The following is a 24594-nucleotide window of genomic DNA, read 5'->3' on the forward strand; positions in this document are numbered from 1 at the left end:
AACCTTTGAAGCCCCTTTTCCGAAAACAGGGAACTCACGCTTGAGGGGAGCTTTGCTGCGAACAATTTAGGTTTTGAGTGACGTAAATAATTAAATGAAAATGAATGATAAAACACAAAAAGTGATTTTGTAGTGCGTGTGGGAGGGAGAGATGGGCCAACCTTAACTCAGTCCTGGACCTACGAACGAGCCAAACGCAATAGACAGACCAGTCTTGAGAGATTGTATTATTTCATCTGTCTAGTTGTTTGCTCACCTTTAAACCGCTCCAGGTAATACTTCCCCACATACCAACATGCTGTTTCGAAGTTTGGAAATGGAGTGAGGCTGGCAACCTTGAGTCTTTTTTCCACTTCGTATGCTCTGAGTTGAGAGAAACAAACGCAGCATTACAAAGAGAAAGTCATGGTCTCACAGATGTGAGAAACGCAAGAACACATGCGGATCACTTTTCCTTCCATTTTGCTGCTACAGAGGCTTGGAAGTGCCGGGAAGAAGCGGGAAGGTTTGATGCTTGAATGCTTCAATTGTATGATCATTGCATTTTCAAACTGCGTGTAATTACATTTAAAGTAGCAAGACGCTCAAACTAAAAATATTACACGAGTCTTCTAATCCCGTATAATAGCTGCAGTGTGGACTAACCCTACCGTACCTAATAAAATATTTACACGTGTGCAACTGTCTATATAGTCCACTATGACTGTTCTGAAACTCGTGCAAAGAGTTATTTTTTACTTAAGTTAACATGATACCTCAGCATATTAAATCAATAATTTATTTTTTCAATCAACATTTTTTAATAAAAACAAACGATATGTACATTAATATTATACTAATATTTATTAGTGATTTTTATTTCCTTTAGTTCTCCGACAGATTTTTTTGCTTGCTTACTTTTGCTTGTTGAAAGAATAAATTCGGTGTTCAAAAGATAACGTTCTCAAGATGGCCTTAAATACATGCAAAATAACGCATCCTTCCTAGGCAACTCGATATGTTTTGGAACAGAGAAAAAGTAGAGATCACTGACCTCATTTGCATCTCTACGCTCAGACTGTGGACAAAGTGGCCGGAGAAGGCCAAGCAGTCTACAGGAGTCAGTACTGCATTAATCCATCCTGCCATAAAAAAAGCACAAATAAACACAAAACAATTATAATGCCATTCTTTATAAATGTACATGAAAAATGCCAAATCTACTCTTTTTATTGACTAGTGTCCTCACCTGATGGAATAAATAAAGTCTGCCCTTGTTTCAGTGTGCACTTGTAACACTTGTCCACCTGGTCGGCGAAGAACATCTCTGTGTGGTTGGAGGAAGATCTCCAGCGTTCGTACAGAGACAGGTTGGCAGAGGTGGGCTTGATGAGGAAGAAGATCTTCTCTCCCTGTATGTCACACAACACTGACATCATCAATCAAGAACAATTGCTATTGTCATTTTCTCAGTTTGCTCCTGGTAATAAACAGTCCTCTGATTTGAAAAACCTGTTTGTGATTACTTGTTATATTATACATTTTTATTTGTCACATGCACCGAAGGTGTATAAGGTGATAAAGGCATTTAACATTTATCAATGGAAGTCGATTCATTTTCTTGAGGCATCCTGAGTATTTACCTTTAGTACATGATACCATACAGAGGCACCACCGCACTCGATATGGAAGTCTGTGTAGCTGTCTTTCACACAGATGAGACAGTACTTGGACACTTTAGGTTTCCCCAACAATGCATCGTCTGGCCAGTAGTTTTCTACCCAGGACAATCTGCGAACTATCTGCGGACTCTCCACAATATTGCCCATTCTAGAGAAATAAAAGAGAAATGTTTCCTTACTGTTCAGTTTTTCGTTTCGTTGACATTTATTTTATTACTGATGGTTCGCTATATAAACAGAAAACTGCTGTTGTGATCGAAATTATGAAACAGCACTAGCCTTTGTACTGACAACTGAAAAAGTGGTATTGAGCCAACCCCAACATGACCTTAAATAAGCAACTTGCATAATTTTGCATGGAATTGCTTACCGTGAGTCTGAAAACTCCAGGTTGATCACATTTAATACTTTCTTTCGGTTTGTGCTATAGTAGAAATCAACAAACTCTTTTAACTTCATCTCGCTGTTGGTCTGCTTTGTAACATCGACAACATCCACAAGAACATCAGGCCCTATAAATGAAAAGTTAAGAAGGATATTAGGCCATTATCATATATACAAACACATTGTGCAAACAACATGTCTGGGATGGTAATGCATCAAAGCGGTGTGTATTTTATTTGCTTATGGCGCCCTCTTGTGTAAGCTTCAGTTACATGAATACTGTATATTTAAAGCATGAAAATATTCGAGGAAAGGGCCTGTTCAGTAAAATTAGCAAATAAAAAATGTTGTTGTGCTGCGTATACTAAAATAAAATAACTATCTAAAAGAAAGACTTGGTTTTGTTATATCTTTTAAAACCCTCTCATGCACTTAAAAGATGAACACATTAAGTTTGTTTTCAATAATGTACAACTCAAAATAATCTTACCAACATAGTTTTCCACATCACTGATGTAGAACGTTGGTGCGGGCATGGACATCCCCAAACCATCTTTCTTCTGAATCAGAATGGGCTCATTGAATCCATTCTCCTCGAGGTAATCCAGCGTCAACTGACTTCCTGACAGCTTCACCACCACATCTTCTGAACTGCAGCGGAAAACACGAGGTCAGCATGTGGCAAGGTCAGGATAGTTACCCACATAAAAGACATCCTGCTGGAATCTCTTTCAGATGTTCGGTGGAAGTGTAGAATATCAACAAAACTGGTCAAGCAGCTCCATCTCCTGGTCACTGAATGAAGTACTTAAGAGCGCTGGCTCTTTGAATCTTGCACAATGGAATTCACTGCAAGTTCAAGGATCATGAATGCGTACATACCTTGGGAACGTTCTGCTGCGTAGCTCTTTTATGAACACCTGACTGCCATTCTGAACCGGTTTGACATCTCCGCTTTGTCCCGTGTCATGTTTATACCAGCTCTTTTTCTTTTTCACTGGTGAAATTGGAAACACGAAACCGGTTGAATTAAATTCAAGCATGATCATCACCATACACTTTCCCTTTTTTGTAACCGGTTACATAATAAAGCAAATAAATGAATCCATAGGAGCATTTGAACACTCTCAAATGTATGTGTATGTCCAGAAGATCCTGAAGATCTTTCAGATCAACGTGATGGTTTGGTTTGCAAATGAAACTGTGGTTCTGTGTCATTTTAGAGTATCGCTTTTAGAGTCGCATATGGCGTTCTAACAATAGTATGGGAAAAAACCTATAGCATTTCAGTTCACTGATCTCAAACAAAATTACAAACAGTGTGGTCCGTACTCTATAATGAATACAACCAAAGTCTGTTGGCTAGGTCGTGCCACTCGGCAGCCATGTTTGCAACGTCTTCGGGCAGCTATTTACATCATGGCAAGAACGCATTTGTGCAGCTATTTACATCATGGTAAAATCTAAAATCGGTTTCAAAAATATGAATTAAATAGAATATTATTTACTATCAATAATTAAACATGACATGAACTTAATCAAAACTTTGGTTTTCTAAGCTGTAATTGTTCCAAAAAACACTTTTTGAGCACTCATATTGAGCGTTGCATTCCTCCACATTCATTGTAAGGGCAGTGGCGCATCTTGTTAATATCTATCATCTTTCGTGCAACTTTCAAATTAGTTTCAGATAAACATTGTAAAAACAGGTCTGGGATTTTCGGATCCCACTGTATATGAATGAACATAAGACAACCGAGTCAATCACTTTAGCATGGAAAGATACTCACAGGTGGATTTGCCGTGAGTCTTTTCACAGTTAGGACAGTGATAGATATCGATATCTGGTGCTTCATCTTCATCCACTCCTACACAGCTGTAAAATAACAAACATAGAATAGGATTATTTATGGTAATCACGGATCTGTTAAACAATCTATAAAATACAGTGACAACAAAACACTCAACCCTGTTAGTTTGTTTTATTGTGCTTTACAATAAATTTAACATTGATTCTTGCAATCAGATTTCATTTTATGTTTACATATTTCTTTAAAGCACGCTTCTGGCCTAACGTTGTTTTTGTTGCAAGTCTTTTGTTTGTTCAGCTTTGGTCTTATGCGTGGGGTTATTGTCTTGCTGGAAAACAATCCTCCTGTTGCAAGCATCTCGCAAAGATCACTAGATTTTCCTCCCTCCATTTTGCTAAATTAATTTAGTGTAGTCAAACCTAACTAAATACCTTTGCATAATCCTGAAGATTTTGTTTATCTCATTCAGTTGTGTTTGTGATGGAGCTAAACTCCGGAAGCTCTCCGAACAGACTGTGTCATTATTAAAGTTTCAAGACATTAAAGGGATAGTTCACACAAAGATGAAAATTCTGTCATGAATTACTTAACCTCAAAGATGTTCCAAACCTTTATAAATGTCTTTGTTCTGTTGAACACAAAGAAAGACATTTAGATGAATGTTAACATCTGAGATTTGTGGGGTTGTCAAAATGGTAGTCAAAGGTCTCAGTTGCTAACATTCTTCCAAATATCTTTCTGATCAACAGAACAAAACCAAGAAATGTATACAGGTTTGGAACAACTTGAGGATGACTAATTCATGACAAAATTTTCATTTTTAGGATGAACTATCCCTTTAAATAGCTTTCTCTGTTCATCAGTGGAAAAACTGTCCATCAATTCAATGCCGTAAAACGTTGTAACATGAAAAGGCCGCACCAGTGATTGCTGTTTATAGGACTGTGTGCATTTTTGTCACACCATCTGCAAGGCAAATGGTCTTTCTATACTAACATAAACCCAACATAATCAAAACACATTCCTTCCTTTAGGGGGAGTTGCTTATGGATCTCTGAATTGGGAGTTTCCCTTCTTATGGGCTCTGGTCCAGCGGTCCAGCCCTATGAATATCACGAAAGCTGTCCGCTCGCATGGCGTCAGAACCTTAGCAGAGGTGTCAGAATCTTAGAATCATAGCAAAAGGGGTCAAATTTCAGGAAAACAACAGTGCAAGTGGGTACGATGGGTCAAATCGCCCACTCGTGCATCTGGATTAGCAGTGCACTTTCATTCTTTTGTTTCCTTTTATTTGTTTAGCCGTGAAACTACAGAAAAGCATTATGAAAAGTACCATACAAACAGTATTTTAGTGTGATTTTTCATGTTTGGTACCATTGATGCAAAAAGGCCTTCAACTGAATGTAGGGTTGTAGATGCAACCTGTATAGTTGGAGGGGAGTGTTCTCATAAAATACAACATAATTTTCAGTTTTGCAAACAAAGCTTTTGAAATATTTCAGAGCACTTACAACATAACAACCGTAGTGACTATGAACCACCTCAAAAATATTTCCTATGTGTGTTCCAAAGAAAATAAAACGTTTTGGACTTGCATGAGGATGAATAATTGTCGAATCACCTATTCCTTTAAGACAGAAGTTACACAGGTTCCTGTGAAATTCTATTCAATATTAAACAACTGGGTAAGACTTCATTGAATTGCATTTAATGCTCTTTTACCTCGAATCCCTTTCGAACACGAGTTGACTACTGGAATGCATTTCCAGCAGTTTAAAGTGATAACATTTATTTGCAGGGCCATTTTATGGTATATGTGTCGAAAGTCTCGGGAGAGCATCTCTAAACCGCTTTCCAGAAATAGCAACGTCTGAGAAAACATCTATTAAAAAGCATTAAATATTCCGTAAATAAGTATCCTAATGGTTTTGTGTCTCAAATACAACAAAATGATCCAACAGATGGGTAATGACGAATTGACAACTCCCTAAAACGTATACGTGCGAGAGAATACGTAACTGGATTTTCCCTGTGGAAAAATAACGTACTAATATTTTACACTCTCAATGGTTCAGACGAAAAAAAAGGAGAACATATTGGCTATAGATTGTTTAAGATTTGTATTTAAATCATGGCGCCACTATATTTTGCCAGCCCCACATGATTCTCCTCTAAAATATCATAAACTGCGTGATAAACTCAAACTCATCCTCGAGGCACGTGCCATTACATTATTACAACTGAAGCTTGCGCAAATGTCAAAGCTGCTGTCACAAACTAGCTATTTTCTCATTTAGAATCGAATGCGCCACTTGTAGCTGGCTTCCTGCCCTGTGAAAGAAGGGAATGATGTCATTCACTGCCACCTGAGGAGCCGCCGGCACACGCCCACCATCACAAACAGCATGCGTTTAGCGTTTAGAGCTGTGTCTCAGAAATATCACGGACCGTCAAATAAAACAACGTCTAGACTGCAGATGACAACAAGATCACTTATGTAAAAATGTATTCTGATACGGTAGCATTCGAAATATTAGGAACGGGAAACAAATACGACAATTTGTTGGGCTGTTAACATATTCACGAATGAGACATACTACTACACCATAATAATAAATATGATACTATTGTTTCTTATTATACGGTGTGCTTAACTATAGCGATCAGTTATACTGATCTAAAGTAGTGTAACCTGGTTGTGAAGTTAACATTCTGGTTCAGAATTGCAAGGGTACTGAAAATGGGGTAAAACCTGATTTCCCTGTTATTGGGGGAAATGAAGAACGTTGTAAATGACATGCATTACAATTCAGTTCTTTGTGTGTAGATTCTGTCGGTCTGGATATTCATGATGTGTACAAAGTACTCATAAATATCAATAAACTTTGCCCTTTCTCGACAAGAAGTATATACAGAATAGACTAGAGAGTGCAGTTCACGAATATAACCGATATAACCATTTCATTTGTTATACGAGATGATTATTACAATATTGGTCACTTGTATTACTAGCTTAGTAACACTTACAGACTTGTAATCGCACCATTTTTTCTAAACGAAGCATTCGTGTCATTATCACTATAAATAATAAAATAGCAAAGTATTACCTATTTAACTATGTCTATATAACATGCAATAACAAATTAAAAGGATCATAAATAATTACTATCACTACAGTATTTTAGGACTACACACGAGTATCTATCCAGAATGTAACATAATTGGTTTCTCCCTTCATCTGACCTCACAGAATCACCCTACACACTCAATAGAGGTCAAGGGGGGTTCAGATCCACACCTTAGCAGAAACACCCCACTATCGTTTAGTTTCAAAGTATTCTTTACACTTTTAAAACGTGTATGTGCACCGTCACATTTCAGTACGAGAATGAGACCGAATCATTCATTTATAACACCCGTAACGTGCAACTGGCCGGTGCCACGTTTATATTATTACCACGACGCGTTATTTCTGGCAATTTGTTGAAAAAGCGAATAAAACGTTTACGTGTTCACATCCTCGAGTTCGTTAAAGGGTTAAAATAAAACGCGCGTAAATACATCAGTCCGTGGACTGGAAACGCTCGTTCTTTGTTTACATTCGCCACGGTAGAATTGTCAATAGTATCAAATAGTTTCGATTACGTTGAGAAAACAAACGATTAAATGGGAAGAAATAAGCAGAAAGATCAGACAGCAAGTGTAGAGACCGACTTCCATTATCGCATCGGACCGAAGTCATTTGCTACGATTACACGGCGCTGTCAGTGATGGTCGGAGCGGCACCGCGGCAGCCCACAACCAATAAATCTTACGTTATTTGCCCTGATCGTATCGAACATAAATCCATCGCAAGGGTAGATAACATACGCGTTACAAATGTACAGAATGATCCCAGATCAGCTCTGAATCTGCAATGTCTGGCTCGCACACAGCCCATTATGCCACGAGCAGACCGGTGCACACACGCTCGGTTTTCACAGATAAAGCAAAAAGATCGAGATGTGAACCTATGTGTGAAATAAAAGACGCAATGTGGGTGAAAGGAACAGAGAGCAAAGCCGTGTTCGCAGACACCCGCGGCGCACTACTACGACAACATCGGCGGAGCAGTCCGAGACTCCGCCAAAGCGCTCAACGAACGCGGATCGATCCGAGATCGCGGAAAAAACATCGAAATGGCTCCGCGATGAACGAAATATGTTTGTACCGTTCGCAAAAACGTGTCAACCGAGCCAGCTAAATATAACTCCGCCTTCTTCTTCGAGCGGCCCTCGCTCCTAAGTACAAACGTAGCCACCGAAATGTGCAACTAAGGCGGACGCGAGCGAAAAAATCATCCCGTCCGAACGTTATGCAAATCAACATTCACAAACCTCGCCGAAATGTCGCCCTTACCTGCCGTGAAACCAGTCCTCGCATGCGTCGCATTCGATCATAAACTGGGTTACGTCGTAAGGTAATCTGCAGATGCAATACACGGGTACAGTCGCCATGTTAGATCAATTCACAACAACAGCCGGAGAGATGGATGGGGGCAGCAGGAACCCTCCCGCAACACAAACTACAGCGATACGAAGGGCTTCGGAGCTGCTCCTAGTTCCGCTGGACATCTAGTCCCATCCGATCCGCCGTTATAACGTTAGAAATGCTACGATGTTTCCCGCGCTGCGTTAACGTGTGCATGCCCCCTGGTGACTATACGAGACTTTCATAAAGCGTAAGAAAATGTGTCCTTTCATTGTAATAGCGTTACGTCAGTGTACAAGACAAGAAAAATCGCCTCGGTCATGACGCTCGGGATGAATGGAGCTCGTTAAACGCCGCGGCTGCGTCTCAGGGTTTCCCGGGACGATAGAGACACGACATTCCACCGCCAGGGATCTCCAGCCAACCGAGCACGAGACTGGCGGAGAGTCTGTGACACGTTACCCGTACATAAGATATCGGTAACGACACCTAGTCTGTTTAGAAAGTGCTTTGTTAAAAATGAACAAGCTCTGAAGATCCTTATTTTTAATAACGACGAACTGGCTGTGCGCAAAATAAAACCAAGCGGTTGTGTGATCAAGTCATTTGTCAGCTGCAAGTGATGTCTATGTCGCTTTGTTTTATTACAAAATGCAGGTTATGAATAATACAAATAAAAGTTAAGCGAAAGTGCACGTAAATGAGACATTATTAATAGATGAACACTCAAAAATGGTTGAAAAATTATGTTATAATACTTATATTATAAGCGCGCTTACAGAGCATTATGCTTTTATGCAAAAACTAAAATCTACAAGGCATACTACAAAAATGATAAGGTATTGGCTTATCTCCAGCAGGAAAAAAATTGGAGGGATCACATCTATAAAATAACGCTGTTTTGTAATACCAAAAACGTATGCACATTGCAGTACAAAACTTTAAAACATGGTATAAAATGGTTACCATGGGATTTTATTAGCCTATGCTATGGTCTCACCACAGTAACCGTAGCGTAACCAAGGTATTTAAAACTATGGTGATGCAAATGGTTATCAATTCTCCAAAAATATGGCTACTTCCTCTACATTCATTGGTGACTTGACTTGCTATAATAACACCGTGGTTCATTTTCCTAGAGGAACTAAGCAAGGTCATGAAGTAATGGTTCACCCCAAAATAAAAACAGTTATCATCACGCAACTTTTTGTCATTTAAAACCTGTATGACTTACTTTCTTCTCCAGAACACAAAATATATCGATAACCAAAAAGTGGCGTTACCGATTCACTTCTATTGTATAGACAATAAAGATCTAAGTAAAAAAAGATCACCTAAATTCTTTCAAACATCTTTTGCGTTCTGCAGAAGAAAATCTTTTTACAGTCTCGCAATGACAAGAGGGCGAGTAAATAATGACAGAATTTTCCTTTTCGGTTGAACTATCACGTTAAGATCATTGACCTTTAAAAACACACACAGAGAAGCAGAATTATTCTAAAAGAATAAAGACTTTTATTAAGCATTGTAAGTTCCATTCAATTTCTTTACAACACACCACAATCCATCAACAGTCACTCAAACCCAACAGTAGTTCATTCTTTTACCACCCATGAGTTAGGAAGAAACTCCGATCAACTTACATCAAGGTAACCTACTTAGACTTGCGGCAGGGGGCTTAGGGGAATACACCATATTTCTGATCACTAATGTGCAATGGAAAGCATCAGGAGGATTAGATGGAGACGTAATGATTCTTAGTACAATACGTTCTGAAAACACTAAAGTAAACATCAAAATGATTACTTGCTTAGGCTAAACTCGAACGGGAGGGTCGAATGTTTCGCGGACTTGTTCCGAGCTAAGAAAAGGGGGGAATTTAAGATCAAAGCCATTTTTAGACAACCTTTTTTTCAGAGATGGTTTGCTAGTGTGAATGCGGAAACAGAGAACAATAATGTATACAGTGATGAGTACACCAGGATTAACAATATTTAAAGTGGCTAGATAATGTTTTTGAGTAAATACAACAGAGGTCAATAAATCACAAAAATAAACTTAAGGTTAGAGCAAATCAGTTACTGACTAACAGTTAACAGCTTCAATAAGACTATTACAGATTATCAGCCTTTTTTCATTTTCGCGGATGGGCACAGTATTTGTAATGAAGAAATAGGACAACATGCATTATAACTACACACCATTTTTGTTTGTTTTTTAATTGTGAGCCATGCAAAAAGTCTAGCCTTAGACAGCTGCACTACTGTTCTACAGTCGATTCAAGAAATCACATTGATCGTTGATCACCGATGCATGGCGTCTTCAAACACGGCAAGAGACATTGGTGTTTTTCAATAGATAATCTGAGATTTTTCTAACCATTTCTTGACATATAACCTATATATCGCTAATGTATGAAATATCGAACTCATCGGAACTTAAGATGCAGAATTAATACTAGTTACTTGTGTCGAAACAACCGGACATTTTCAAACACGCATAAACCCACAGTGATGACACGTGAGAAATGCGTTCTTGTTTTTTTTCAATTGTGAGCTTTACATCCTCAAACAATAAAAAAGCGATTACTGTGACAATACAAACTCAATTACGATGCAAATATAGGCTATATATGGTGCCAAGTACTGGTACTTGAATCTCATCATACTAAACTAAAAGACTGGCAAATGAAAATTTGTATTTCGATTTCTGAAGTTTCATAGAGTAAAATAAATTCATGTAACCAGTTCGAAACACGTTATATCAGTGATGAGGGAGAACACTGTCTTTCATCATGAAACTGGTTAAATTCTCTATATGACTTGTTTACACGTCTGGTTTACTTCTGGTTTTTACTTGCTGACATCATAGAGGGATTTCAACAATTTCGAAGTCCTCATTTAGAGCTCTCGGAGAGGAAAAAATGTACATCGACTGTAGGCCTTCGTCCTTGCATATTTTCCCTAACTTTTAACCTTCCGTCAATCCTCCATCAACCTTCACCCTCTCTATAAAAATAGTTTTACTCTTCTGTTTTAAAGACAGCAGCACCTAGAGCTTCATCTCTGTGAGCCTCACTGTCTTCATTTAGTGCATTTAAATGAGGATTTGTATTGCACATTTTAGATTCATTGCTAAAGGCACTTTCAGGTTGGTTAGGGGAGCTTTCCCCTGTGTTCCCATCGAGCTGGTCTGCTTCCTTACCCTCCAAGCCATTCTCTGCTGCCGTGGACCCTTCAGAGGTCAGATGTGCTGTATTATCCACCAGCTTGGGCTTCTTTTTGTCTTTAAACACGTCATTGGTTGAGGCAACATATGATGGCGTGGTCTGTTAAAATAATATAATAAAGTAAATAAATAATAAAGGATCAGTGAATACATATCGCTAAACAAAACTACCAGCCAAAACAATAGCAACATAAAATGTCATTCGTCAATTGTTTTAATGTGCTAAAATACGAAGAATTATGTTTAGTATTTATTGTCTTTAGGCAAAAATAAATAATTGTATTCAGAATAAATGTTCTTCTACAGCATTTACTAAACTTAATTAATTTTCATTTCAGTATTTACGAATACATTTCTTGAATAATTTTGTATTGACCTTAAAGTAATGACTAATACATGTTACAAAAATAAAATGTTCAATGTTAGGCTATATTGTATTAGTTAAATACACACATATACATATATACATATATATATATATATATATACAATGATTCACCTGGTATGTTCCTTGACTCTTAAAACCTCTAGTGTGGTATTTAGTTCCTCGACCAAAGGTTCTTATAATAGGAGTGGAAATCACACCTCTTGGATGACTAAAATGGAATGAAATAAATTTAAGTGAAAAGCAAGTACATCTAAATGAGAAAATACATATATATATCTATATATATAGATATATATATGTAACAGGCAAGGAAAGACAGTGACTATGACTTAACAAGCAGTCAGAATAAAACGAACTAGAGAAAATGTTGAACTAGAGGACAAAGAGAAGACAAAGCACAGCATGAAACGAATCACATTGAGAGGATTTATATATACAGCAGCATTCAACAAATCATCTTTTAAGAAAGCGTACCCCCGGTTTGGTCCACCGACTGACACCACCTGTATGGGAAAAGCAGCTCTTCCTCTTCCACGACGAGTGCCAGCCCACTGACCCACTACTGTGCCTGCGATCTCAAGCTTACCACCCTGTGAGGAGATGGCTCGTAATCCTACTTTAATGAGTAAGAATAAAACGAATAAACATTTAAAGTGAACAGCATGAAAATATTCAATAAGACTTGTACTGAAAGCTCAGAAACGTAGAAATAATATTACCACAATGAACCTGTTTAGGGCTGTAAAAGGATTAATCACGATTACGCGCATCCAGAATAAAAGTTTGTGTGCATATAATATGTCTGTGTCTCTGCATATTAACACACATACAAGTTTATATTTAAGAAAAATCTATCAATATTTAAATTAATTACCATAAATAAATATACTCAAATATTTCCTAAATATATACATGTGTACGTGATTCAATGCTTCGATTGGAGGAGGCCGATTCGACTACCAATCTTGGATCTTGGCAAAGATGTTATGCAATGGGGATCATTCCATTTTGGTTATATGGGCAGTGACGTAGCAGACCGGCAAAAAAAGAAACGGGACATTTTTAGGATTGGGTATTTTCCACATTGTGACTTGAATCTGACTTTATACTTTTTTTATTTTTTATTAAATAAAAAACAAATATTACTTTCTAAACAAATTCTGAAAATTAGTGTTTTATGGTGATTAATGTTGAGCTGCACTTTTCACTGTACCCTTAACCACCTGGTGTCATCCCCACATGCATGCACAACTTTCAGTCGACTATGGGCAAGACGTGACAATTCTTATTTGACTATGTAAATCCTTAGTCGAGGAAACCTCTAGAACGTGTATGTGTTTATAAAAACAAAATAAATATGACCAGACAGATATTATGTAAAACTTTAATTCTGAATGCGATTAATCGTGTTACAGCCCTACTCCTATTTACTTCAGACTTTTCCAACAAATTTAATTTTAGAACATTACCACTGTGAATATCAGATCAATTACCTTTGGAAAGTTGACATCCTGCAGTCTGACATGCTACATTTCTTCTAAAGCTTTGTTATTAGAAATATACTTAGCATGTTACTTACTGTATAATACAGACATTTTTAAGTATTTAAGAATTTCTCATTCTTACCAGGCATGCACCTGCCTCTACCCTGCATTGGGGGCAGAGGTGGTGGAGGGTAGAAGGTGCCGTTGGGAGGGTAGAAAGGCATAGCGTGTGGAGGAGGAGGGGGGAACGTGAGAGGCAGGGGTGGCCGTGAGAAGTTCAGACCCTCTAGGATACTCTGGCGCATCTTCTCCACCTTGGCAACCAGCTCCGTCTGAGAACAAGGGTAATAACGTCAAAAAGACATAAAAAGCACCTCACATTTAGGAGAAGATTTTTGTTTAACTATGGAGCAAATATAACAGTATACATCGTGCCAAGCAGTAAATTATAATTGGGGATTCTTGTTTTGATTTACTGTATACAAAGCTTTGCTGATTGTACCTGACCGTCGCAGAGGTCAATGAGGGGGGCCTTGTCCCTGTTGGCCTGGATGAGTTTACTCTGTAGCAGCTTGCCATCAAAGTACATCCACGGACAGCAGTGCTCCCAGGGAATGGGTTGCCCGCACACGTCATTGGCAAACAGTGCCATATCCACGCCGCTCATAAAAAGAGCAGCCACCTGAACGCCACGTGGATCCAGGTTGTCAATCTGGAGACGACAGATGCAGCGAGGGTATCAAACAATGCTCTTAAGAGGAAATAAGCTGCTACGTGCTACACTACCATCAGATAACAAGCGCCAATCCCCTGCACCCGAAGCATATAGCAAGCATGAACACATTCTAATCTAGTCATACATGTTAATGCACAAACAACTTCAGGCGATTCACAAACAGCAAGAGCAACCAGCACTGGCAGCAGCAAAGCAAAAAGCACGTACAAAACAGAGCCGAGACAGACAGACAGTACAGCCACGACACAGCGTGTGGATGGTTCACGTCGTGTTTTCAAACGAGGTTATAAGCTCACATAGCCAAACAGACTGAAATAAGCTATGAAGAAATAGAAAGCTTTGTAAACCATCTACACAAAAAGACCACAAAAAAGGTCTTGCAAAGCCAACTACCTACAAAAACATGCTTTTACAAAGCATAATGGCCAAAGCCCTGCAAGCGTTCTTACAAAACCAGAAGTGCCAGAGAAAACACAATCCTTCATTTTTTTTAACTCAAGGGGCTTATTGTTCTAAAATATATTTAAAGGTTTTTATCAGAATAGTCTATAAATTGGTAGACTTAAAGAGACAATTCTCCCAATTACTTTTCATTTACGTTCCCTCATGTTGTTTCAAACGCTTATGACTTTTTCCTCTTTTCTGTAGTTTTTCTGGTTGAGAACTAAGGTTGACAAGCTTTAACATGACAAAACTGATCTCAGATTGTGATCATATTTAACTGCCTTTAAGGAAAAGTGCACCCAAAACTGAACTTGTGTCATCATTTACTAGCCCTCTTGACATTCCAAACCTGTGTGACTTTCTTTCTTCCACACAACACAAAAGATATTTTGAAGAACGCTGATAGCCAAACATATTGACTTTCGTTTGTATGGACACAAAAACAACAGAGAATTTTGTCAAAATATCTTCTATAAAGTCATATACAGGTCTTGAGCCACATGAGCATGAATACATTTGCAGAATTTGTATTTTCTGGTGAACGAGAAAACTTTTGGTGAAAAACCTTTTAAATTTTGCATCATATATCATGGGAAACTTTTTGACGCTTGACAGCTCAAGTCCCCATTCACTACCATTATATGAAGGTGCTCATGGCTGTGTCCAAAGAAATCAGTCATAATAGTTTAAAACAGCATGAGGATGACTACACAGTGACAAAATATTAATTTCTGAATGTATTATTCCTCAAAGCCCATTCACAATAAATCGTAATATTTATGCAATTTAGTCGCATCGGCCTTGATGTGAAGAGGACTTTAATGCGGGTTTGCCAGTGTTCTCCGGACACTCCTCATCCAACAATCTCCATACGAATCACCTTGAGGTCCTGCAGCTGGTCAGGCTCATAAAGTTTAGGAGAAAGTGCTTGAGCTAGGAAAGCGTCAAGTTCGTTACGACGCAAAATTCTTACTCCTGGCCATTGTAACATAAACCTGAGGCAAAACAAAAAGGGGTGAAATATTACAAATATACAATAGCTAATATCTGAAGGCCCCTCTGTGATGGTGTAAGTCGTTATAATGTACTTAATACTACATAGATTAAAGGAACAGTTCACCCAAAAATGAAATTCTGTCTTCATTTACTCATCTTCAAGTTGATCCAAATCTGTATACATTTCTTTGTTCTGATGAACACAGAGAAAGATCTTTAAAAAAAAGGAATGTTGAAAACTAAACTGTTATGGGTCACTGTTGACTACCATTGCAATTTTATGGTAGTCAACATTTTTCCTGTGTTCATCAGAACAAAGAAATGTATACAGGTTAGGAACAACACGCGGGTGAGTAAATGACGACACAATTTTTATCTTTGAGGTAACTGCCATGCCCAGACGTCAAAAGTGTTTGTAAGTCTTGATGCTTACCGTAGCACGCAGCACAGCACCATGAGCGGGGTGGGAACATTGGCAGGGTTCAGCATGGCTGGAGTGTCAGACCTCATACAGGCCAGGAAAGCCCTCATCCGCCGGTTCTTGTCCTCTACTGCCTTGCCCAGCCAGAGTTTCTTCAGGTTAGGACAGGTCCATTCTCTGAAGGGAAGAGCCTCCACTAGTTCAGGGGTGTGTGGAGATTTGCCTTTGTAAGCCGCCCATTCTTTTATAATCACTGCTGGATCTATAGAGGCAGAAGACAGTTTGTGACGCAGCCTTAAAATGGCTGGCTTCATTATGCTAATGTTGTTATTATAAATAATGTAAGATGGCAATTCCAAGCAAATATCATTAAGATGGAAAATAAATCTAGGTTTTTTACCATACTGAAGTCAGATGTCTCAATGTTTTTAAATCATTTTTGTGTGTTTTTCAAGCGAATGTTTTCAATAGTCAGCTAAGCAAATTTTTAAATCCATAACAGCTTAAATACCTCATAAATGGGCATAGAAAAATGAAAAACGACTTGGCGGTTCTTCTACTAAGAGCTGTTCTTTCTGTATTTGTTTCTGATGTCTGGACTTAATCATCAAGGGTTTAGTAAAACATAAACATGATTCAATATATTGGCAAAAAAATACATTCCCTGAGAATTTATATTTCAAGTTCTGACAGAAAACATCAGTATATTTCCCATTCATTTTCTCGGAAGTATACGAAGCATTGAACTAAACCAACCAGCTCTGAAGTGAATCACATTACAACCGATCTAAAGCAAAATGTGAAAAGTACTTAATCTTTTATAAAGCAATGAATATACAAAGTGCTGAGATGAGCACTTTGAATATTATGTAGAATGAAAAGAATATATCCAAAAAATATTGCCGATTCATGTCTTGTACGTAACCTTTCCAGGGAGCCAGTGTTAGCAATAGGTAATGTTAGTTGAATTAGGCCAAGGACTCAAATTAATTTGCAGTTACCGGCAGGAATAACAAGATCATGTCAACACTCAAGCACGCTCTCTGAATAAAGTCAGTCTCGCTCAGCCTCATCAAAAAACCCTTGAGAGAATGTACTTGTGAAAGACAAATGAAAGAAAAATCGACATCATAACGTTCTAACTGGTTTGAGTCCCTACTGCAAATGGAAGACTGGATGGACACACATTACATATATCAATATCAAATATTGACTTTCAGTTTGTTTACAAAGGTAGCTGAACTCACATTCAGGAAGGCGATTCCTTCTCATGGCGAGTCTCTCCGCCCTCTTTTTGGCCTCGGCTAGACTGAAGAGAACCCCGTAAACATACTGACGGATTGGCCGGTACAATTGCACCGCGGAGGGCAGGTCTTTGTTAGCTTCGTCCTCAATGGTGACTGATAGCTTGATCTCACCCTGAGAGAAACAACCATTAACATTAAGCAAAAGCATCAACATACAACCAAAGAGTACATAAGTCATTACTAAATATACATGAAATCCACATTTCATATTTAGTATAAGGATCATAGTTGCTAGTAGCTAAAAGCTGACCTTGGTGAGAACATGGTAGATGTACGGGTACATGAGGCCCCTTTTGTGTCTGTGCTCAGCGACCCGCAGCACCTCGGGTGCCACCAGTGGTAAAGGAGGAGTTGTAATATCCATGTGGTTTCTCGTTGGCATCGAAAGAAGGGATGGAATCTGGGCGTTGACCCCTACGTGATCCCTGACTTCCAGGACTTGGTTGACAGGGGAGGTCACAGAAGGTTCAGACTGAAAGAAATTAGAATAAACTTTGCATTACAACATTTTCTCAAGGCGTCTTACATTTTTCTTATTTGTAACATTCTTTTAGGAATTGTGTAACTGTTTACATTCAGAGCTAATAATTTGACCTACTGTGTTTTGGTCCCCATTGTCTCCTTCTGGGATGTTGTCCATCTGATTTCTCTGTTTGTCCCATCCTTTATGGTCAATTACATGACTAAATTTGATCAAATTAATGAGATTAAGATTTACCAATAATAATAAGAATACACAAAAATAATAAAACAAGAAATAAGAACAAACTGCAACTAGACATTAGAGATTAATGTAACCTACAAAATAAAGCATGCAGTCTGTAACGTTATGCGGTTCAGGCTAAATTGTAGAATTTTAGTATTTATTACAACTTTTTATTTATATAAATATTTATATAAAATATTTAAAAAAACATCAAAGCTTGCCTCAAATCCACTCTCCGAAACAGGCAAAAAGAATGGATTTAGAAAACAGATGTTTTTGAAACATGACAGAGCTATCCCACATACGTTCCCCTGCTGTCGGACACTCACTTGGCAGTGGAGCCTGTGTTTTCCTCATTTTCTGAAGAGGACGAGGTGGAGGAGGTGGTGAAGAAGGCCGGATCCACATGGTTGGAGCTGCCGCCGTGAGCCAAGTTGATGGGGGACAACCTTTCGTACAGTGGCTTGTGCTGCTTCCCTTCGTGAGGAATGTTACTGTAGTTGTTCTGATCTAGGAGCCCTTTACCCGATGCGTCCAATTCACGTGCAGGTTCTGCCATTGGAGGGCCAGAAAAGCCATGCTGGACCTCGGGAATGAATAGAAGTATTGTTTGTGAGTCACTCAGAACAGAACAGATCATAATAGCAGATGGAAATTTTTAGGAATTTAATGATTCAGCTTCCAACACCAGTTTCCTAATGATGCCTTTAATGAATCTATTAGTACTTTTGAATAAGAAATATTTGGAAATACAAAATGTTGGATTTACAGCCCTCAGCACGCTATTGCCAAATGAGATCATTTCAGATCTCACCGGAACAGATACAAAGAAAACCAAAACAAACATAAAATGTGAAATAACTGGTCCTGACTATATACATGTATTGAAATAAAACAATATATTTCCAAAAACGTGAGTTTTATTTATTCTTTATAAAGGGATAGTTTATTAAAAAATAACAATTTATTTAGTCATCATATATTATATAACTATTGAAAACAAATGAATATTTTGTCAATTGTGTCAGTGGTTTTGTGTCCATAAAATAGTAGTCAATGAGGTCCAATGTTGTTGGTTACCAACATTCTTCAATATCTTGTGTTTTGCAGAAGATATTGAAACAGGCTTGGAGTGACGTGAGGATGGATAAAGCAAGACAATATATACATTTTTGGGTGAACTATCCCTTTAATAAAAATTGTATAACTATATTTACATCTGAAGAATGCACCTTTGCGGATAGTTAACAAAACCTTAAGTCATGAAAAATATCAGGCTAGTATTCTTCAGTTTTTGGTTTTTAGCTGCAGACATAATGGGGAAATGGAGTCAAAAGCAGCGGCGCTGATACTCACCCCAGGTTTGCCAGGAAGGGAGGTCTGTGGAATGTTAAGCATCTGTGGTGCTACTGGCCCTCCCATCTGATTTGGTCTGACTGTGTAATGTAAGGATTCAGTCTGGTTTAATATACACCAAAAGTACAAGAATTTGGAAAGAATAACAGTAACAGTCATTCCCGACAAATACACAAAGTGTTTTTTTTTCCAACTGAAATTTCTGTCGATTTTCTCGATACCACACGTCCACCCACTGTTGAGTCATTTAAACATGTGTAGGCATAGAAATGTAGAGACGTGAAACACAGCTCATGTGTTTGATGTTCAACCCTTCTGACCACCACAGTAAAATTATTTAAACGGTTGACCCGTCTAAAACATAAATGTGTCAAACATGCTCTCATAAATTAGATGTGACATTAATTTAGGTTTTCTTTTTGCTCATAATGTCCTATATACACCCCTTCAACGAACCTGTTGAAACTTTCCAACTGAGCGCAGGAGTTTTTCCAGACTAGCACCCTCTATGCAAGAGCCTTTTCTGACGATGGCTATTTGTATGCACGGGGCACAACAGCCATTCCAAAGTGCGCACAAGGTCCGAGGCAAGTGGGAAAATTTCTCACATTACTGTGAGCACTGAGACCGATGATTGAGAGACACCATGTGCTTTAAATCCTGGCCTCACTCACGGACATGAAAACACAACATCGCCTGAGAATGAGACACCTTGTTGTCATGCCATGTTCTAAGAACAAAAAGAACTGAACACCTTACCTAAATAGTGCGGGAACTGGAGGGGTTTGCTCGCGATGGTATAATACTCCACTGCTTTTTTGAAACGTACGACTTTGTCATCTGTTCTGGACTAGATGCATAAACAGCATTAAAAAGTTAGTCCACCTCACAAATTAAAATCCAAACATCACTTAAACAACCTCATTACTTGCTTTCTTTCATGAAACAGGAAAGACACATTTTGAAGGCTGTTAAAGGAATAGTTCACCCAAACAAATGACAATTCTGTCATCATTTACTCCAAACCTGTATAAATGTCTTTGTTCTGCTGAACACAAAGGAAGATATCTGGAAGAATGTCAGTAACTAAACAGACATCATCCCCTATTGACTCGCGTAATATTTATTTTCCCTACTATGGGGGGTCAGATCCGTTTGGTTACTGACATTCTTCCAGATATCTTCGTTTGGGAAAATTATACATTTTAGGGTGAACTATTCCTTTAATGCTTCTTAATCAGTCTCTACTATCTATCAAACAATATATTGTTACCTGAGAGTGCTTAAATATGTCTTTAGCAATAGCCTCCAGGTCACTGACATCTTGTAGGTTGCGGACATAGTCGGCCACGGCCCTTATGACGACATCACAGGGAGGAAGGACAAGCTGGTGAGCACGGACCTGTATCAGAAATAAAACAACCCATCACAATCCCAGCAAAAGCTTCGGCTTCATAATTACACAATCATATTCCAAAAGAACATGCATTTCTATATTGAAGCATGACCCTGCAAAAAAAAAAGACGACAACAACATTCTACGATTTCACATGTTGAATGTCTGGTGTGAACACGGCATTAGTGGCCCTGATGCTTCCTTGTGCAATCCTCACAGTGAAGGGGCAACGTGTGTAGTCGGATGAAGGCCGTGACAGCTTATGGTGACAATTTGGAATAAAATCAATGACAAAAAGGGACAGAGTATGCACAAATCGGTGGAAGTGTTAAAACCGAGCTCCATTATAACTCACAGTGAATCAATAATGCCATCTGCCAAGCAGACACAAGGTTACGTTACACACAAAAAGCCATTCCTCTATACTTCAGCTCAGCCTTTATAGTTGCAGATGGCTGGATTTGCTTGCGTATAATTCTGAGACTACTGAAGAATGTATTAAAAAAAAACAATCAGGGTACATACTGAGGACAATGCTTAAGTGATTTTGCACGGTCCTCATAAGTTATTTGCCAGACATCTTTTCAATTGGTTGTCAAGGAAACTGGTTACAATGGCTTGTAACTGAGAAAATCTCATTGAAGACTTATTGCTGCAGCTTCTATTCTCAATGCAGAAAGCCTCAGTAAACAGTAATAACAATGTGAAGCTACTTATAAAAAGAATGAGCATTTAATCGTTTTGGGGTGAATTTATTCGTTGATGTTTTATTGTACAACATCAAAATTATATTGATGTCTTTACCTTCAAGGATGCTAAAGGGTGCTCGGGACCTAGTAAACTCCAGTGAAAGGCAGCCAAGTCTTCATCAGGCAGTATGTGATTACCTTCAATACACATTTATTAAATACCAAACAGTATTTAGTTTTACTAAACAGTATTTAGTAACAAATGTGAACAACATGTTGTACTTGCAAATTTACTGATGACAGTTTAGCATCTTTTTAACTGCCTTAGTAAGTTAAGACCACTCTAAGTGACAAATATAGCACAATTTTCATATTTATATTCATGTATGTATAATAACAAAACTAAGAACTTACCTAAAAGTGAAGCAAAAATGATAAAACGATTTGGATTGAGATTAAGCTGCTTGGCAACTTCATGCATCAGGTATTGGCTGGTGGTCAAGCTTTTGCCATTACGGCTGAGTTTCAGAGCGTGAGCGCTGAAGTAGTATGGGATGTTGCACAGGGCGTAGTCAGAATCATAGGCCACCAAACCATGGAACCCATTTTCTCTGAATAAGGCAATTACTTCCTGGTGATGGTCCTCGGTGGTCTGGACCACCTGAGACGGGAAACAAATTAAAGGACGATTATTAGAAGACCCGAAACAAATATATGTTGATGGACCTCACTATAACACGGTGTTTTTGAGATTTCATTGAAAAGTCATGCTTTCCATGGGAAATGTTATTTGTTGTATTATATTGCATCAGTTTTAATGTCCAATTTTAATGTATTGACTCTGTTTAAAAGGAAAAAGCCAGTATCAATTTTAAAAATAAATGACACTTCACAACTGTCCAATTACGGTGAAATACTTTTCAATTCATTTATGAAAATATAAAAAATAATTACTAAATGATACGGTACAAAATATAAGTAGGAAATAAACTTCCAGCATTAATAATAACTCTCTCTCTCTATAAAGCTCTATTCTTAAATGTTCAACGCACTTTCAATAAATAAATGCAAAGAATCTCGTAAGTCATGTCCCTCTAAACGTCTCTTTTTTCAGATCGCGGCCCACAAACTTGGTCACAGCCAATGGGGATAATAAATCTCAGCAGAAGTGACGCAGTGGAGCATGCCACCAATCGCGGACTACGATTCCTGTGACGCAGCAGCCAATCACAGGGCGTCGATTACGATCCTGTAGCGCCCCAGCCAATCACAGAAGACACGACGTGACGCTTTCCTTTTGCCAGCACAGCCTTCTACTACATAGCGTTATTTTTGCATTCACACAATTTGCTAATAAAATCGTGCAAATTTATTGGAGAAAAGCATCTATAATATTTTGGAGCTATAATATTTCCTGGTGCATTAAAGTTTAATGCTAATAAGTACTTAATAATAAACGCCACACAATTTCGGATTTCTAATCATTTTTTAACTCCATATTTTCACGATCATTTGAGTCACAACTGTGACTTCCAAGCAACGTCAAATCCGACCTTTTGGGTCCCACAGATGCAATTATATCTGACCAGATACCACCTGCATGCCAAACAGGTCCCAGTCCAAGTTGGCTAAAGGCTGCCGACAGTTGAAATGTTTGTTTGAAGGACTGAACTGCTCACCCGCTGTCAGTCTGCTTGGTGACAAAGCCACGCACCTGTGACTTTAACACAGGGTTCACCAACACATAAGGTTTTCAAAGCACATCAACAAACATTTTCACATACTAAACACCTTTCAACAATGCGTCTGCTGGCCCTGCTTTTAATATCCCTCCGCATAATTCATTACAGCACGCCAACCAGGGCATGTCTTGACATCGTGTCGTTTGTATAACTTGTTTGATCCAGAAATCGGGCACCAAGTTGACAACCCGTCCACTTTGTAGCTCTCCGCTTCTGCTAAGCTAATGGCTGCAAGTAGGGCAGATGGCAACAACACAACCAGCATCTGTCGCTACACTCACCCCGATGCGAAACCTGAGGAGCGCCAGGCGGATGCAGTGGGCCATGCACACCGGAGGCAAGAACCAAACCTTGGGCGGCGGGGTTCCCTTGTTCTGGACGTGGCTGACGATCTGCTGAGCGGTCTGCCTCTCGTTCACCTGTCGCTTGACCCACTCGTGGAGGCGGCCTTTTTCCAGGGCGCCATTGAAGCACACTAGCAGCTCGATGTTGCCGTTGAAACACGCTTTAGCGAGAGCCGCCAGATACCCGAGCATGTGGTTCCACTGGCCCCCGCTCACCCAGTCGGTGTAAAAGCCTCCGTACAGCCGGTGCAGGCAGTTCTCGGCGTCCACCAGCAGCCGCAGCGGAGTTTGAGGGGGTCTCTGCCGGCCGCCGCCGACCAGACTTCCTCGGGCGAGCTTCTGGAGCTCCACCGGCACCACGGCGTTAGGGCAATGCTTCTCAATGTACTCCTGGAAACCTTGCACGCCCATGACTGCTGCCTCGGGGTGTGATATCAACGGTTGTTACGGAAGGTAAAATTGTCTGGTGGAAATGGAGAGAGAGAGAGTTGCGAGCGGCAGCTTCTCCCGAGTACTGAAAACCGGATTGGAGAGATATTACGACGGATGTGTAAGTTGATCGGTCGAAAATCAATCAGATCGGAGATGCATCTGTAGTTTTTGGTGAGTTGTTTTTTGGTTCATGGCTGTTAACCGCCATGTGCACCCTCACGGAGCCATGTCTGCGGTCTGGATGTATCTGGTGTGTGATTGAGGGAAGAGGAGCGCAGGCGACGCAGGGCGCGTGCAGTCACACTGAAGGAGGAGTCTGGAGTTTAGTGGGCGCGGTTCGGAGAACTGTTGCATGTTCAATCCAGTTTACTAACGAAATTTGCTCAATGAACATTATTATTATCTCACAATATTTTTAACCAAATTCCCAATTTATGTATTGCTTATTTTCACTCCAACCGCGAGAGGCATTATGTGCACTAAATGACTAAATGTAAATGATGTGATAGTTATCGGTTTTTATTTTATTTAACTAGTGCTCGTGTTCACATTTCTTTCAGTGGATGTATGTTAGGCTCTGTGGTCCAAGCACTATATGA

At 39.1% G+C, this 24594-nt stretch overlaps 2 protein-coding genes across 7 annotated transcripts in view; both read right to left on the bottom strand.

The window, feature by feature from the left end:
* Positions 1 to 9844, bottom strand: part of phf2 (PHD finger protein 2) — a 25059-nt gene extending 15215 nt beyond the window's left edge. For 4 of the 5 annotated variants that reach the window (XM_079483022.1, XM_079483021.1, XM_079483019.1 and 1 more), the window contains exons 1-9: positions 8255 to 9844; positions 3836 to 3921; positions 2928 to 3042; positions 2536 to 2696; positions 2032 to 2173; positions 1623 to 1809; positions 1229 to 1391; positions 1034 to 1121; positions 257 to 363 (exon numbers count right to left, since the gene is read on the bottom strand). In XM_079483022.1, the coding sequence (XP_079339148.1) occupies positions 257 to 363; positions 1034 to 1121; positions 1229 to 1391; positions 1623 to 1809; positions 2032 to 2173; positions 2536 to 2696; positions 2928 to 3042; positions 3836 to 3921; positions 8255 to 8352 (1147 nt within the window). In that variant the 5' untranslated portion in view covers positions 8353 to 9844. Of the gene's footprint in view, positions 1 to 256; positions 364 to 1033; positions 1122 to 1228; positions 1392 to 1622; positions 1810 to 2031; positions 2174 to 2535; positions 2697 to 2927; positions 3043 to 3835; positions 3922 to 5230; positions 5279 to 5367; positions 5449 to 8254 lie in introns of those variants that run through there. The other variant, XM_079483020.1, reaches the window with a different exon arrangement.
* Positions 9824 to 24269, bottom strand: LOC306909396 (constitutive coactivator of PPAR-gamma-like protein 1). 2 transcript variants are annotated; one of them, XM_079483025.1, is made up of 17 exons: positions 23501 to 24269; positions 21892 to 22138; positions 21593 to 21675; positions 20666 to 20794; positions 20152 to 20242; positions 19393 to 19472; positions 18366 to 18616; positions 17929 to 18013; positions 17581 to 17802; positions 17271 to 17442; positions 16036 to 16285; positions 15487 to 15601; positions 13929 to 14138; positions 13569 to 13758; positions 12417 to 12558; positions 12054 to 12150; positions 9824 to 11654 (listed from the first exon to the last, which is right to left on the bottom strand). In XM_079483025.1, exons 1-17 carry the CDS (start codon positions 23972 to 23974, stop codon positions 11349 to 11351), a joined length of 3144 nt encoding a protein of 1047 aa, XP_079339151.1. In that variant the 5' UTR covers positions 23975 to 24269; the 3' UTR covers positions 9824 to 11348. The 2 variants fall into 2 exon arrangements, with proteins under 2 accessions (XP_079339151.1, XP_079339150.1); XM_079483024.1 differs by having other exon boundaries at positions 18366 to 18622; positions 23501 to 24255.
* Between the last annotated feature and the right edge of the window lie 325 nt (positions 24270 to 24594).

This window comes from Barbatula barbatula (genome assembly GCF_947034865.1).
Source record: "Barbatula barbatula genome assembly, chromosome: 20".
NCBI lineage: Eukaryota > Metazoa > Chordata > Actinopteri > Cypriniformes > Nemacheilidae > Barbatula > Barbatula barbatula.